Genomic DNA, 17291 nt, shown 5'->3' on the forward strand with positions numbered 1-17291 from the left:
CATGGTGCAGCCGCCTCAGATGGCGTTGGGACAAAATGGAGTGTGAGGGATTGCAGGGAGGGCGGGAGACCTGTCAGTGCCTCAGAGCCAGAATTCAGACAGCAGCTATGAGCTGAAGGCAAGTCTGCAAAAGCTCAAATGAAATGAGCTAGAAGGGGATTGGGAACAAGCTCCACAGTGTCCTGGAGCCACATTCCTTGCTCTGAGGAGACGGAGATAGATGGTGCTGAGCTGGGAAGGAGGGACACTGGAGTGTGAGTGTGTGCATGTGTGTATGGGGGTGGTGGGCAGGGCAGCTTCTCTGGTCAAGGATTTTCCTGCCAATAGGAGCAGGGTGGGAAAAGCAAGTTTAAGAATCCAGACAATGCCCAGGCACAACAAAGCCCACTTCCTCTCTCAGCCTCAGAGCCAAGCTGGCTGCTCGGGTCCTGCCTAGGCACTCAAAGACCAGCCAGACCCAGAGGGCCCTGGAAATACAGGGCTGAGAACAGGGAGGGCGGAGGGAGGGGAGGTGTGCTCTGGGGTCAGGCAGCTGGAGCTCTAGCCCTGTGCGGAGATGTGAGGATGTGGGTTTGGCTTCTTTCTGAGGTGGCTCTCAGGGTGAGTTTCCATGAGGCTGGGGGCTCCAGGTTAGAATGCTTCGAAGCAGAGACCCAGACAAGAGGGCAGCAGGGTGAGAAGCTAAAGGAGGACCTCCTTCCGAAGGTGGGGAGCAGGGTGAGCAGAGCTCTAGCTGCTTCCTGGCACCATGCACCAGTGCTTCAGCACCCAGCCCCACTTTTAACTAATGGTCTCCCAAATGCTGTCCCAGGGAGCCAAGCGCCACTGCCCCCAACTCCACCCCAACTTCATTATAATGGGGCTGTTGCACCTGGATCCTCATCAGGGCCAGGAGGGAAAAAGAGCTCCGCCTTAGTGGAAGGCTGGGCCGACACTAGAGGGGACAGGCAGCTCGGACCCTAGCTCCAGGAGGACTGCCTGCCCTGCCCCCACCTTCTCCCTCCTCCCTCATTCGGCTCTCTCCCGCCCTACTGGGACTGAAGACCTAACTTCAATGAGGGACAGCTCTTACTTTAGTGTTGCCCTGATTGGCTTTGCCCCCCACCCCAAACCATTTTGGGTCCTAGAAGCATCACTGCACCATCTCTGAAGCAACTTTCCCGAGTGACATCAGCCTTTGCTCTAAGTCTTCAAGAGCATTCAGGAAGCAGGGACTTGGTCCTTCAAGTCCAAGTGCGGGGTCAGAAGCCCATTTACCCATTTACGGGAGCTCGGCCTGAACCATCCGAAAGCAGGGGTCGACTTTCAGGCTGAAAGGGACTGACCTCCGCTCGGAGCACAGAGCTCTCCTGCCCTCCATCCAGGTATCGTCCTCCAGTGTCGAACCAATACCATCTGTTTGATGGACACAGGCTCCTGGGCCAGTAGAGGGACTCAAGGCCTGGGCTGGTCTTGCGCTCAGAAGAGAGGGTCCTTGGGGCATCTGCCCAGTAACAAACCCACCCTGGGGAAACCAGGAGTGTTTCGTTTCCCTCGGGGTCCAGAGACAGCTGTGAGATTCTACTGGCACAAGGCAATGTGGAAAAAAATGGACGGGGATTGAGGAGGGGCACGGTTAACAGGCAAGCGGGGTGGGAAGAGCGCTCACTGTGGACCACGTTTAACATCCGAGAAGGAACGGGCTTGCTGTGCAGGTTACCGAGCTCGCGGTCAGGGAGTGAAGCTGCGGGCCCGCCGGGGTCTGGCCGACTTTGGGGAGAGGAACGGGCCTGGTGTGAGGCCCCTCCTGCCGTCCTCCCCAGGCCGGCTGGACCGGCGATCAGACGGCGCGCACAAACAATGGCGCTCTGTCCTGGCGGGCGGGCAGGCCCACAGCTCATCCCTATGCAGTGACCGCCTCCCCCACACCGCTGGGCCCCTGCCCCTTTTTTCAGAAGGTGGAGGCCGGGGTGGCGGCGGCCCGGATTCTCACAGGCCGCGGGCATTTGCATAGCGGGCTCGCCGTCCGGGAAATAGGCTCGCATTGTTCCCGGAGGTTCCCGGCAGCGGCGGGCGCATGGGCCGGGGCGCTGGGCGGCGGGACCGGCTGCGGGCGGGCAGGCCAGACAAAAGAGAGGGACGCAGACCGGGGGGCGGCGGGTGGGGAGATCCTCACGGTGGGGGAGAATATCGGGGTGAGGTGGGGGGTCGTGGCTGCCCAGTTTGTCTGCCCTGGGACGGCCACCACGCCCCACTTCGGGCACCCATGCCGTGTCTAATTCCTCCCCTCGCTGGGGCCGCTGCGTGCCGTGATGTGAATCCCAATTGGGGGCGGTGGGGGTGGGAACAGATCTCAGCCCTTTCCCAGGCCGCTGGCGCTCAGAGTGGGGGTCCTCTAGAGGTCACGGGGGTAGCTCCTAGCTCCGGGCCAAGGAGGGTCTGGCCACACAAGCACAGAAGCACCCTGAGGCCCCTGGGGAACCGTGGGTCTCCTATCCAGATGTCTAAGCAGGTGCTGTCATCCACGCACACTTGTGCCAAGCCAGAACAGTGGCCACTTCCAGAAACGCTGCTCTTAATGCTGTTGGCTCTGCTGGCTTCAACACTGACTGACCTCAATGCAGCCTGTCTCTCCCATCAGTGGGAGATGAACAGGGTCCCAGTGTCTTCGTCCATCATTGTTCCCAGAGCTCAGACCTTGGGCTGAACAGATGTCCTGAGTGGGCAAGTGTCCAACTGCCCTTCACGGACAGAAATGATGGCGGTGATCAGGGGGCTGTCCCTGAGGGCAGAGGCCTCATTGTCCTGGGGGGCGGGTGACGATGGAGCCCCCTTCACCCCTCTCCCTGCCAGCTTCTTGACTTGCTCACTGTCACCCTGTTGACCCACCACATGGGGACCAGCAGTGCTGAGCAGAGACTACAGAGAAGACAAAGAAAGAGGTTGGTGCCAGCTCGGCTGGGGGCCCAGGGCCACCTGTCTTTCCTGTGCCCTGAGCTCCCTGCCTGGAAGCAACGACAGGAAGATCGCCTCCCCACCCAAAGCACGAATGGAGCAATGGCTGCGTCCACCTGAATGGAATAAGCTAGGGATGGCCCGCTAATGTGCTGGTCACTAGAGGCAAATTTGGGGGAGGAAGAGAAGGAAACAGAGTGGAGGTCCAAGGGCCTGTTTTAGGAGAGTTCTGAGTCCCTCGAGCCATGGGCCAGAGCTCCGAGACATCTCCCAGGCCCCAGAAGGCCTCATGGGAGGGAAAGAGCTTGCAGCTCCCAGGGCCAGCTCCTGTGGGGCAGCGCTCTGTTCGTCCTTTCTCAGGGACCTCTTGGTGGGCCATCCTGGGACCTGTGGCCTCTTCTCTCTTGGAATCTGGACCAGTAACTGCCCTCCAGCAAAGAGGGCTTGGCTGTTTGTTCTCTAGGAGCCTCCCTGGACGGAGATGAGAGCAGTGGAGTAGGAACCAGCAGTAGAGGGAGAAGACCAGGTCAGGAAAAACGTGCATGTCATCGACACCCATGTATAGCTTTCTTTACCCGGAATGAGTTGGATCAGGGAGGAATCTCATACTACCCTTGAATCTTCCTTTGCCTGAAGTCTTTCAGATCTCTGAGGACTACTTGGGAAGATTTGGGGCAGAGCAGGTCGGCATGACTGGGAGCTAAGGCCTCAGACAGTGGAATGGGGGCTGGGTCCTCCTCAGCTCTCTCTGATTCCTTCCCTCCTGGCAGGGGCTGACAAGACCAGGAACTTCTTTGCAATGTCTGCAGTCATTCTTCTGCCTCAGCACCAGAATCTCCCCGACATTCCTACCCCAGCCGGCACTGGGCAGGGAGGCTGCAGAGGAAGGGGGGGGCTGAAGCGGGGGAGCAGAGTTGGGCTGTGGGCAGGGATGGTTCCCATGCGGTGCTTGTCCCTCAGCTGCCCTCCTTGTCCCTCTCCCCTCTCTTCAACTCTGTGCTTGGCCTCCTTCTCCAACCAAACTCAGTCCTGCCAGCCACAGTGATGGCGGAGTCTAGCGGGGTCACCTTCTGCCCCTGTCCCAGAGCCAGGCCCCAGAAATCCCTCCACTGCCTCCTTGGGTTCCTAGTCTGAATGGGTCTTCGTCTTAGGAGACAGAGGTCTGTAGTCATGCTCAACTCCTGCTAGAAGCCTTGGGGAAGGGCAGGCAACAGCACAGAGGCGTCCCAGTCCTTCAGGGTTGGGAAGGGAGCGCCTGTCTATTGGAGGGTAGATTCTGTTTGGATAAGATCTGAAAGCCCTAGTGCCCACCAGGCGTATACTGGGGACTGGGAGCTAAGAAAGGTGTGTCATGAATGGTGAGGACCAGAGTGGAAGCAGACAGGAAGGCAGTTAGTCTATAGGAAGGACTTCCATTCTTGATAGAGGACCTAGGGGCAGGAAAGCTGCATTTTCTTCTGCCGTCTGGAGTGCCCTCTGGTGGCCAGATAACTTGAGGCGGTCAGAGGCCCTGGACCTGTCTCCCCCTCCTTCTCAGAGGTGACTCTCATGGGTTCCTCAACTCCTCAGACTTGGAACAGAGACATCAGGTGGTGTCTGGCTGCTTCCAGCTTCTGAGAAGTTAGCGGCAAAGAACTGTTTATTCCTCCCTTAGGCCCTGCGGCTGCCTCCTTCCGACCCTGCTCTGGAGCCTCCCATGTTGAGGGTCAAAGTGGAGGCAGTTGTGGAACGTAAGAACTCTCCAGCAGCCCGAGCTCTCCTATAACAGGTACAGGCTTTCTGAGAGGGAGTGAGCTCCCTGTCTTTTCAGGCAGGCAAGCCCAGGCTGGGTACCCATCTGGTAGAACACAGCATCCTACAGGGAGTTCCACGGACACAGGGAGGTGGGGTGTTTCCCACCCCAAGGTTCTAACACTGCGAGTTAGAGGGTAAAGGAACTTTCCAAATTCCCAATGCACAAAAAAAGGAATCAGAGTCCTGGATGACAATGGTGTTTATCACCCTCGGAGAGCCAGGCCCTGGCTCACACTGTTTAACTGTGGGATGCTGGACCAATGGATCAGCAGTCCCTTGGTGCCTCACTTGCAGGTTGTGGGGTGGAGGGTGATGGTGGTGGTGAGGCTGCCGGGGGGTTCTCCCCCCCCACAACCAGTTACAGCCCTGCTCCTCCACCATCTCCCAGGCCTTCCACAGTCATTCTCCTAGTGCTGGAAAGGAGTCTCCTCTAGCTTGTGACTTCTTTCCTGCAGTAGGAAGGATGGGAGCTACGAAATAACTTCCCAGTTGTAGCCAGTCATTTTCTTCTAAACGAACAGCATCCTCTCAAGGGAAGCAAGTTAGGCCTCAGTGTCTGCCTCCTCCTGCCTCAGAGGTCCCTGGGCTTCATCCTCACGCTCACCAGGCACCTGAAGGGCAGGGGTTGGTGAGTAGGTGAAGGGGCAACTCCAGGTGGCTGGATGCCACAGCTCAGGGGTGTACCACAGAGGAGGGTGAGGAGGCAGAAAGGAAAGAGGCAGGCGAGGTCCCAGGAGGTGAGGCAGGGGAGGGTGATAGGGCCCTGTGGGCCTGCGGGGCGGCTGCTCAGTCTTACCTCCCAGTAAATCTGGTCCTCGTAACACTTGGAGTCTGGGGGTGCATCCAGGAAGGGCAGCTTCAGTAGGAGCCCTGGTGGAGGCGGGAAGGATGTGTGGGGCTTTTTGCTGTCTCCATGGCAGAGGGTGCCACCCAGTGTCACAAGGCACAGAGGAGCTGAGCCAGGAGGCCTGGGGTCAGCATGGTGCCTAGCCCAGGGAAGTCACAGCTGTATTTCTCGAGCACATACTGTATGTCAGGCCCCGTGCAAAGGGCTCGACAAGCATTGCCTTCCTAAGCAATTAGCAGTCCTGAAGATGAATGTGATCCCTATATGACAGAGAAAAACTAAGGTTCAGAGAAGTTAAGTAATTCACTTAAGTTTTGCACAGTTGGTAATGAACCAAATAGTGATTCTGTCACAGACCACAGCTACTAAGCTTTCCGTAGCCTCCCATCCAGGAGGGGTGCAGAAAGTGTTCATTAAATAAATCATTAGGTGAATACATGAATTGAGCCTTGTCTGAGAGGGAAGATCTTTCTTTTTTTAAAGATTTTATTTACTTATTTTTAGAGAGAGGGGAAGAGAGGGAGAAAGCGAGGGAGAGAAACATCAGTGTGAAATTGCCTCTCACTTGGCCCCCACTGGGGACCTGGCCTGCAATCTAGGCATGTGCCCTGACTGGGAATCGAACCGGTGACCCTTTGTTTCGCAGCCTGTGCTCAATCCACTGAGCTACACCAGGCCAGGGCTGAGAGGGAAAATCTTGAGAGCCAGGAAGGTGAAGATACTGAACCATAGGTTTTATTTTGAAGGCCAAAAAGACTAAGGCCAGAAATCAGGAAGGACTGTCTGACCGCACATCACTGGACAATCGGCCTCTGAGCTGAGCCAACTTCTTAGCTCCCTGTCCCCGCCCTGGACCAAGATAGACAGCTTCAGCTTCCCCTTCAGGAACTCAGCCTGAGGTTGGACTGCCCTCTAGTGGGCACATGGAGCAGCACAGGGAAGACACAAAACCGAAACAGGGAACCCAACAGTCGTAGCCACTGCTCTGCCTTCCCCTGGCACCAAGAGGAAGTATGTGCCCACTTGCTCCTCCTTACCCAGAGGAGGTTACCCCTCAACTCTATAACCCTGCCCTGCATTTGGCACAAAGTAGATACTCAATAAATACCTGAGTAAATGAATGTCAGGGTGATGGGATCCAATGGCCCTTCCTCCAGAGAACTGCCTTTCTCTGCCTTCTGCCCTCCCTGGAGCTCCTGTTACCCCCCCTACCCCCAGCCAAGGTCACTCACCTCCAAGGCCCCCGCCCACAGAGGCAAACGTCAGTGTGACAAATAAGCCAAAGAGCTGGTAAATGGCCTGAGACGTGGCACTGCGCTGGCCCTCAGCTATGAGTGGAAACACGCTGTGGAGGCTGCAGGGAGAGGTTGTGGGGACACAGAGCTGGTCAGTGCGTCATGGCATCATGCAGAGGCTGAAAGGGCCTCAGGAGCCTGTCAGGCTAAGTCTCTCCAGGAGCCTGAAACACCCTCCCTCGTGTTTCACCCTCATGTGATAGCAGATACCCACACGCTTTTCCAGACTCAGTGTGAAGGTCACTTTTGTCCGCCCTCTCCCTTGAGCCCTGATGTGCAAAAATCACTCCGAAGGGCTCTTATGTCTTATTGGCTCTTTAGTAACACTATTGAAATCATTTGTCCAAATGATCTGCTCACCGTGACTGAGGACCAGGAAGGCAGTCCCCTCATTGGTCTTGCTCACTCTAGTTTCCTCAGCTCCCAAAATGTGAATGAGTAAGTGAAAATACATACTTTTTTGTTTGTTTGTTTGTTTGGTGCACAAAGTAGGGAAAGAGTGAGGGAGGTCATTTCGGTGTGAAATGATGGGGGGAACTCACTCACCCATCTCCATAAGCTTCATGGGTGGCCAGCCCAGCCACGAGGACCCCCAGCAGGGCTCCCAGGACGCCAGGCACCCCGTGAAGATTATGAACGCCGCATGTGTCTTGAACTTTGAATTTTGACTCAAGGATGGGCTGGAGGACGGGATACCAATAATGAGTCTCATGTGCCTCTCCCACTTCAGACCTGTTGGAGACCCCCTGCTCAGCCCAGGGTTGGAGAGGCGTCTGTACCGTGAAGAACTTGTACCCCAGTGTGGAGACAGTTCCGGCCAGGAATCCAGCTGCCAGAGCCCCGAAGGGTGTCAGCAGCATTTCACTTGATGTCCCCACAATAACCCCTCCAGCCAGGGCAGCATTCTGGACGTGGACCTGAGGGGGCAGGGAAGGGTGAGGCATCAGGGACCCCTTCAAATCATCAGTCCATATCCAATCCAAGCCCATCCAGCCCAGAGGCACCTACTGCTTCTGGAAGTCCCTCCACCATCCAACCTCTAACTTTCCTGCTACTGTATCATCATCTCACACTCTGACCCCACTTCCTCCAGGGCAGTTGGAATGTCCTGCACCTGTGCCCTTACCTGTTCCCCTGGAGAACTGGACTTGTGGGGTATGGGACCTCTCCTCCCCCTCCCAGTTCTCCCGGGGCCTCTTCCCCATACCATGTCCAGCCGCCCATTGTCCCCGACAAGGGATGACAAGGCAAAGGTGCTGAGGGTGCTCGCGGTCAGGGAGTAGTAAGTGTTGAGGACTGTCCGATGCTGCCCATCCCCCAGCGTAGTGGGTGCAGAGTTGAAACTAGGCCAGAAGGTCCACAGGAAGAGGGTCCCTGAGTGGTGGGCAGGCAGGCAGAGTGAGAGGAAGTAATGGCTCCCCACAGAGTTCAAGCTGTGTACCTGCAGGTAAGTCACTTCCTCTCAGCAGCCTCGGCTTCCTCACCTATAAAGTGAGGATAATAATACCTGCCTCGCAGAGTGGACTGAATGAGGTGACATGGTCCTGAAGTGCACAGGACCATGCTCCAGTAGGCACTAAAGGCTCGGCAAACAGTGGCTATGGAAGGGTTCTGGCACAGAGGGAGCACTTGACTGAAAACCGCAGAGGGTTGAGATTTTCTTTTTTTTAGTATCAGTAAAGGAAAAAAAAGACAAAGTGTACTACATTTCAGGTACTGGGCAGGGTACTTGATATGAATGGCAGGAAACTAATTTGCTTTATGACCTCGATGTCCTGTTACAGAGGGCGGGCCCTGCGGTGTGCAGCACAGGCCTCTGTGCTGCGAGTGGGAGGCCGGGCCTGCCCGCTCTGGGGTCGGGGCGGAGCCCCATCGCCCTGCCTGCCCACATCAGGGGCCCCCAGGTCGGTCGTGGTGGGAGAACGAGAGAAGCCAAGAAAGTGAGGGAAGGCTGGGACCCTCCAGGGGTTAGCATGGCAAGGAGGTCGGGGGGACTGCCGAGTGCCGAGTGGCCCCTGGGAGGGCCATGTTTCTCCCACAGCCCCACTCACACATGGGAGCTCCGAGGGGACAGTTTGGGAGGACTTGTGGGAAGGTCAGGTGTCCTGTTTAGAAGGGGCTGGGTGGCAGAGGAGAGTGAGAATGGATGCTTCTGGGAGCGGAAATCTCGGGGAAGCCTTTGGACTTAAAGCCAACTTATCTGGGTCTCAAAGGGCAAGGAGGCCTGAGTTGCCCCAGGGTTACACGGACTCTCACAACAAACCCGAGCAAGAAATACAAAACCAGACCCTCTTTTTAGGGTAAGAATGAGCACTCCAGGCACCTTTCAGTACTACCCACACACACAAAAAAAAAATCGACTTCCTTTCCTGGCTCGTTTATGAAGGGCATAGAGAAGAACAGAGGCCAGGGCGGAAGGGACAGGCAGTGGTGACTGGTGTCCACAGGTCTGACCCCACTGCTCCCAGTGTGGCCCCTCACTTCCGCCCCCAACTCCCCAGGACAGGGGCTTCTGGGAAAAGCTTCTGGAAGGAACTGTCCTTGGGAGGAAGCACTAGGGACAGGCCTGGGGTGAAGAGAAGGGGGAAGTCCGGTGACAGGGAGCCTGAGTGGGGCTGGGCGGAAGGGCGGAGGGCCGTGTGCAGGGCTGATGTTTCTGGTTTGTAACTTGTGGATGGTGGGCCCTCAAGGGTTTTAAGCATGGACTGGTGCCAACATTTTTGAAAGGCCCCTGGGAATGGGTCTCAGGGCCTGTGTGTACCCGAGGGCTGAGTTCTAACTGTTCAAACTGTTAGAAGGAAGAACACAGGACCCCTCCCCCACCTCTGGACTTGACGGAAAGGAGTTCTCAGCCAGAACCTGAAAGACTACAGGCAGCACCCTGAGACCTTGCCTGGAGATGGTCCTCTCTGGCCCAGCTCAGGGGTGCCTGGAACTGGCTCCAACCCCGCCCCACCTTGGCAGGCCTCACCAATCATAGCAAAGAGGTCGGAATGGTAGATGGAGCCCAGGCGGTGCTGTGCTTGCTCTTCTCCAGCTGGGGCCTATAAAGGACCCGTGAGAGGACCAGCCCGAAGTAGGCACCAAAGGTGTGGATGGTCATAGAGCCTCCTGCATCCTTTACCTGAGGGGGCAAAGCTGAGGTTTAGGGGAACCCCTGACCCCAGCCCTTCCCCTGCCACCTCCCCCCACCCCTCCTCCTCAGGGCCTGGCCCTGGCCTCCCCCCTGCCCTTGCTCCATCCCCATTCAGACTTACCCCCAGGAGACTAAGGAGCACAAACTCATTGATGCCGAACAGTGCCACCTCCAACAGGGCCATGAGCAGCAGCTGGGCCGGCCCAGTCTTGCCCAGTACAGCACCAAAGGAGATAAGCACAGCCCCAGCGCAGAAGTCAGCATTAATCATGCTGGAAGGTGGGGAGGAGGAGGGTGAGAGGGGGAGGGTGAGAGGGGGAAGGGGCTCAGGGGAGGAGGAAATGAGCCTACTAAGTTCTTCCCTGGTGGGCGGGAAGGGATCACCGCGGCTCTCTGTGGATGAGGAAACCCAGTCTCAGGATGGTAGGTTCTGGGACTCAGTGAACAGAGCCAAAGGCGGGAGAACCAGATAGGAGCTCTTCTGAACCCTGCCCTTTTCCATGAAGCTCTCTCTCCTCCCAACAGCTCTTAGGTAATAAGGGGCCTAAAAAAAAGTGGGGCGGTAGGGCTGGGCGTGTGGATCGAGGTTGGGGGAAGAAATCAGGCAACAGACAGGGTACCTAAGAGAAATCAACTGACGGGTCAGAACCTTGTGTCATAAAGCAACTTGAGGGACAGGGCTTAAGCTGGGTCCTGCGGGCAGGCGCCTCCCAGGCAGACCCGGGAGAGCAGGGAGGCAGACGCTGCCCACCTCTCCACGCCAACATGGATGTGGCTGCCATGGAAGGAGTGCAGGAAGCCCTGGATGAGTGTGGACCACTGCAGGGCAAAGGCAGCCAGGAGGAAGGTGAAGCCCACGCTGCTGAAGCTGTAACGCTGCAGGAAGGCCATGAGGAAGCCGAAGCCCACGAACACCATGGCGTGCACGTCCTGGAAGCCTGAGGGGGCATTTAGGGCTGCTCTGGCCACAACCCACAAACCCAGCAGCCACTCTGCTGGGGCCCCAGGCTCCTGAGGCCGGAGCCAAGCTATCGCACTCCCCAGGCTTGGTGGGACCTCCCGGCCTGGGCCACCTGTGCCCAGCTGGCCCATTTGAAGCAGTGGGAACCAGACCACCCCTGATGTCCCCATATCAGGGCAAGAAAGTAGAGCCTTTTTCTGCTCTCTTCTCTGCAGCCCTGTTTGCCCTATCTCTGGGCTTTCACAACCACCTGTCAAAAAAATCCAGCCTGTATCTCTCCTCTGCCATTCCTGCCCCACCATGCTCAAAATTCTCTTCCCTTTCAGGCTTCTCTTCAATTTTCCCTTTCTGCTGGAAAGTTCTTCTTGATATCTAACCACCATCCCTCATACTTCAGAAACTATACCTCTCCATTTTGAGAATTTTAAAAAATAATTCACAAAATAGCTTTAAATTATTAACAGAGATTACCTCAGGGCACAGAAAATGCAAAGAGGGGAGGGGATGCTGGCAGCCAACTCCAGTGCAAATGGTACCCCCTGAGCTTATGCAGCACGCTAACTCTGGGAAGGAGGGTTTCACTTTTTAGTATGTTTCTTTCCATAGTTCGAATGTTTCTAAATAAATTACTTGAATTAATTTTTTTTTTTACTTTAATGGGGTTTCTGGGCAGGGAGATTTGGGGCCTTTTCTGTTTGCTTTCTATTCTGCACCACTAGGTATAAAATAAACTAAGCCACCCTGGCTAGTGTGACTCAGTAGATTGAATGCCGGCCTGCAAACTAAAGGGTTGCTGGTTGGATTCCCAGTCAGGGCGCACGCCTGGGTTACAGGCCAGGTTCCCAGTAGGGGGTGTGTGAGAGGCAACCACACATTGATGTTTCTCTCTCTTTCTCCCTCCCTTCTGCTGTCTAGAAATAAATTAATTAAATTTTAAAAAACCAAGCCCGTAGAAATAATATACAGTAGTAATGACAATAAGATAAATACAAATAATTTGCTGGAGTATTAGTTCCGTACCCCTCCCCCATCTGCTTGTAAACAGGGTTTGAAACAACCCAGTGTGACATGCGTGTGGGCCTGTTTCCTTTGCCTTGGGTCTATGACACAGTAACACCGGGCTCTGTGTCTTCGGCTTTAATTGAAAACACTACAGCAAGAGTATTTGTTATAAGCTATTGCATTTGTTATAAGTAAGTTATTGAGAAACAGGATCAACCATGACCTTAAACTTCGCTTTTATAGCTCCACGTGAGAAACTTTTCTTAGAATGTAATGCTAGGAAATGTCGCTTTCCATGAGGAACCAGTCTGCTTTCCTGTATCCATGTGACAGATGATTACAGGCACATCAAGCTCCAGGAATGGAGCTGTCACCAAGCAGCCACAGTCCCTGCTGCGCTCACAGGCACGGAGGACAGACATCAAGCATCAAAGCACTGTGTGTGTGAGGCCTCCAGGATCTGAAGAGAACACATAACCAATTGATCGTATTTCCCCTTCTCTCGGCTGCCGGAAAGCTCAGGGCTGTATGGGAATCCCACCTGCAGCAACTGCAGACAGGTCAGGGGTCCCGCGACTGGTGTGCTGCTTCTTTCTCTCTTTCCTTTTTTAAGATTTTATTTAGTTATTTTTAGAGAGAGGGAGAGGGAGGGAGGAAAAGGAGAGAAACATAGATCAGTTGCCTTTCACATGCCCCAGTGGGGACCTGGTCGGCAACCCAGGCATGGACCCCTGGGAATCGAACCAGTGAATTTGGTTTGCATTTTGGTTTGCAGAGTGATACCCAATGCACTAAACCACACCAGTCAGGGCTGCTTTTCTTTCCTTTCTTTAAAATAATTTTTATTAAAAAAATATTTTATTTATTCATTTTTAGACAGAGGGAAAGGGAAGGAAAAAGAGAGGGAGAAAAACACCAATGTATGGCTGCCTCTTGCAGGCCCCCAACTGGGAACCTGACCTACAACCCAGGTGTGTGTGTGTGCCGAACTGGGAATCAAACCAGCAACCCTTTGGTTCACAAGCCTGCACTCAGTCCACTGAGCCACACCAGCCAGGGCTGCTTTTCTTTTCTGATACATCCCTTTTGTTGTAAAGGACCTCAGGTCTCTTGTAGAAAGAGGCAGATCATGAAGTAAACAAAATCACAGTCACCTTTTTTGTTTAATCTGACGAAGCACCAATAAGCCAAAAATGGATTCTTGAACTTCACAATGTAATCACTCACTTTAAGAAAAGCAAACGTTTATGCTTTCTTTGTGCTGTATATGGGCTGATAAGAAATGGGTTTACAAGCCCCTGGTCAAGGTTTGGGCGAATGCTGAGACTGGAAGCCTGCAGCACAGCTGCCTGTCCCAGTGACCAAGGGGACTGAGGCTGTGGAGACCCCTGGCCTCCCTAAACTCCCCCAACACTGTGCCACTTCTCCAGCCCTGCCTGCTCGCTCCCACACTAGCCAGATTTCTCTTCTGTCCCAGATCTTAAGACCCAATAGAAAAAGAGAGACATCATTTGAACTCAGCCCACAGCCTAAGTTCTTTTAGGTCTCACTGCTTGGCCTTTTTTCTCTTTGTGCAAACAGTAAAGAGGGTGCCATGTCTGTTCTTTTGCCCAAGGACGACAGGATAACGGAGCGGGCTGGGCCACAGGACTCTGTGCCCATTACATGACAAAACTGTTCCAGGACTTGTTTTAAAAGGCAATAATATTTACATCTCCTACCCCAGGTTTGTTTGGATACCCTGGCTGGTGTGGCTCAGACCAAAAGGGGGCTGGTTCAATTCCTGGTCAGGGCACATGCCTAGGTTGAGGGTTTAGCCCCTTGTCAGGGCACATATGAGGGTTAATTGATCAATGTTCCTCTCTCACATCGATGTTTCTCTCCCTCCCTCCCTCCCTCCCTTCCCCTATCTCTAAAAATCAATAAATATGACCTCAGGCGAGGATTAAAAACAAAAAACCTCAATCCCTTGGCCTTTCAACTGGAGCCTGAACATCAAGAAATCTCCTTCACTGGGGAACATTCCAGAAGGTGTCCCCTCACCAGTCCCTTCAGAGGATCTCTGTGGGTGCAGGCTGGAGCCCAGCTGGAGAGAAGATAAAAGCCCTCTGGAGCCACCTGTTGCCCTCCCTCCTTCTCTAACTGTCCTTCCCCAACCCCACTATGAACTCCTGAACAAGGATGACTCCTGAACAAGATTAAGCCTATGGGGCAAGGGAACATTTAAAGCTGACAGTTCCCTCCTTCTGGCTGTGTGACCTTGAACAAACCACTTAACCTCTCTGAGCCTTAGTTTCCTCATCTGGAAAGTGGAGCTATAAAATATGAGGAGCAGGAAAGTGAGTGGCAAGCTGGGGAAGCCATTCCTCCCACTCTGTCCCCTCTTGCCTTTGCGGGGGCAGATGGGGCTGTATTCTTCTGGAAGCAGTTGCACCAACCACTCTGCTAAGGGTCACACCTCTTGCAAGAAGATCCTGATTCCATCTATTCTAAATCCCTCTCCCAATGGGCAAGTTTTCAGAGACGTATAAAAAAAAAACGTGTCTACACTTTTTTCTTAGAACCCTTTCTCCTGTTTGCTTCAGCGGTCTCTGTAACCCTAGGTTTTTCCTTCTTTCTTTTTCCCATTACTTGCCTAATGGGGTAAGAAGCTTATAATGTGGGGGAAAGGCTGCAGCTAGGGAACCAAGAGACCTGGTTCTAGCCTGACTAACTTGCTGTGTGATCTTGGGTAGTCACATATTCTCTCTGGCCCTTCTCAGTGTCTGCTACACACCTCAGTGGAGTGAACCAGATGGGCTCTGAGGGCCCTTCCAGCAGTCCTCACGGAGACCCTCAGAGCAGCCAGGCCGTGGGAACTGGCTGGTTCCTCAGTGCTACGACAGCTGCCAACATCAAAGGGCAGCGGCTACACTCGCTTTGACTCTGATCTCTTCCCCTGGACACGAGAACAGGTAGCGACCCAGCTCATCAAAGCCTCAGGTTCCAGGGACCTCACATTCCCTCCTCCCCAACCTTCCCCCACACTAGGGTCCCAAGTCCACAGGGGTGGAAACCCAGGGAAGAAAAAGAGGGAAGACTCCCACTGCCATACCCCTTACTGCGATACAGGGTGAACAAGCTGTTTCCAAGGAGAGTCCCCCACTCCACAGAGGGGCGAGAAGCTGGCAGTTTTCAGGGAGGACTTTGAAACAAGCAGGGTTTAGAGGCCTTCAGTGAGGCTCAGGGGAAAGGCAAATAGGGGTTCATGGCAGGCAGCCAAGTAAGACCCTGGAACAAGAGCTGACCTCTCTCAGCCTGTGGACTGTTCCCTTCCAACTCCCTATCTCTCTGGACCCCAAGAATCTGCCATTCAAGCCCTATGGCTCTGCCTTTGATCACAGCCTCCATGGCTCACCTTGTCCAGCCAGGGCTGGGGTGAGGGAGGGGCTGCCGTCCCCTCTGCCCAGGATGTCTGGAGGTCTGGTGCTCTGTCCCAGTTCCAACCTTCTACCTCACCCTCTAGGCCCTCAGCATTGTGAGCTTCATTTTGTCACGCTGCAGCTAGGACAGGGTCAGGTGGGGACACCCTGATGCCAGCTCTGCATACAGAAAGTAGGATAATGACAGCCTGTGATTTTTTTTTTAATAGGAGACTCACACTCTTAGCCTTGTTTGAATGCATGTCTTTCAAACTGAGGCATCCTTCTCCCCATTGCCCAGATGGTGAAACTGAGACATAGAGAAGGCCTACCCAAGTATTTGTGACAAAGTCTGAGAGATCTGGTATCCTTGATCCCAGCTGCCCAGGGCCAAAGTCACAAGGCTGGGACCCTCAACCTTGTGAGGCTCTGTCCCCTGCAGGGGTCAGGGGATTAACCCTCCCCTTCCTGCGCCTTGTCAGCTGGCAGATGAGCTGTGGTGTATGTAAGGAGCTCGGCATACCCGGGTCCGAGTTGGAACCCCAGCTCCCTCAATTCTGCAGCGCGCCCCTGCACCAGCCACTCAGCCTCTCTGAGCCTCAGTTTCCCCACCTCTAATTTATACACTAAATGAGATAATTTGTGCACTGCCCTCAGCATACCACCTGGAGCGTAGCAGACACTAGTGAAAGGGTGTTATAAATCTGGGGCACACGGGCCTGCGAACCAGATAATGGAGGTTCGATTCCCAGTCAGGGCACATGTCTGGGTTGCAGGTCGGTTCCCTGCAGGCCACTTCCCAGCAGGGGATGCACAAAAGACAACCATACATTGATGTTTCTCTCCCTCTCTCCTTCCCTTCCCCTCTAAAGATAAATAAATAAATAAATAAATAAATAAATAAATAAATAAATAAATAAATAAATAAATCTGGGGCACATTAATCTCAGAGTGATAAGGTTACCCACCCAGGGGTAGATCTGGGCACCCAAATGTCCCCTCTTTGGTGCCCTTGCTTCCCGCGCTCCCTCACCCGAACTCACTTGGGTAGCGAAAGTAAAATTCATTGTCCGGGCTACTATGGTTGCCCCCGTGCCAGAGGGCAGCATCGGTTTCGTCGTCGTAGCGGACAAAAACAGCAAAGAGGATGGCGGTGGCGCCCTGGAGGAGGAGGCACAGGATGGGGAGCTGCAGTCGCAGGCTGCCGGCGCGGCGCGGGGACCCTGCCATGGGACAGCAGCTACGAGTCTCTGGCTCCGGCTTAGGCTCTGGGCGCGGGGCGCCAACAGACATGCCTGGGCTGGCGGGACAGGTTTCACTGGAGCCAGACCCCGCCCACCATGGCGTCCTCCCACGTGGAAGCCTCTCCCATGAGGAGACAGCCTCGTGCCGCACCCGGCTCCCGCACCCGGCTCCTGCTGGGGAGGAGGATGGGCAGCGGGGCCCTGGACCCCAGGCCCGAGAGTGCAAAGGCTGGGAGGGATGGGGGCTTTCTGAACCCCGGATCCTGTCTCCCTTTGCCCCAGTGACCCTGGCGCTGTTCTGGTTGTCCAGCTCCTTGGAAATGCCCCTGGGAAAGCACTGGTATTCTACCTGCTGGAGACATAGCTGTGGACCCAGTGGGGGAAAGGCCGGGGGGCGGGGGGCAGCGGGACACCTGTCCCTTCAAAAACAAAACAAGCCGGTGTTAGTGTTTCCCAAGGAATACGTGGCCCTTAAAGGCCCTGGCCTGGCCCCTCTAGGCTCAACACAAGAGAGAGTTGAGGGGTTACTCAACGTTTTCCAAACTGAAAAATCATGATGGAGAATGGAGGTAAAGAGATGGCTCTCTGGGCACTGATGGTTGACCCAGCTGGGATGGTCTGAGCCTCAGCAGTCCAGTTGCTTACCCCATCCAACCCCCCTCGGCCTCCCATCCCCA

At 54.7% G+C, this 17291-nt stretch overlaps 1 protein-coding gene across 1 annotated transcript; it reads right to left on the minus strand.

Moving 5' to 3' along the window:
* Positions 1-4922: 4922 nt before the first annotated feature.
* Positions 4923-16667, minus strand: RHBG (Rh family B glycoprotein). Its single transcript, XM_037132685.2, is given in 11 exon segments — positions 4923-5339; positions 5525-5598; positions 6808-6929; positions 7417-7550; positions 7650-7787; positions 8078-8244; positions 9842-9887; positions 9890-9994; positions 10128-10278; positions 10758-10944; positions 16414-16667. Coding segments are annotated over 11 exon segments (1443 nt in total). The 5' UTR covers positions 16664-16667; the 3' UTR covers positions 4923-5270.
* Between the last annotated feature and the right edge of the window lie 624 nt (positions 16668-17291).

This window comes from Artibeus jamaicensis, unplaced genomic scaffold (genome assembly GCF_021234435.1).
Source record: "Artibeus jamaicensis isolate MK-2021 breed Jamaican fruit bat unplaced genomic scaffold, CSHL_Jam_final contig_447, whole genome shotgun sequence".
NCBI classification, from domain to species: Eukaryota; Metazoa; Chordata; class Mammalia; order Chiroptera; family Phyllostomidae; genus Artibeus; species Artibeus jamaicensis.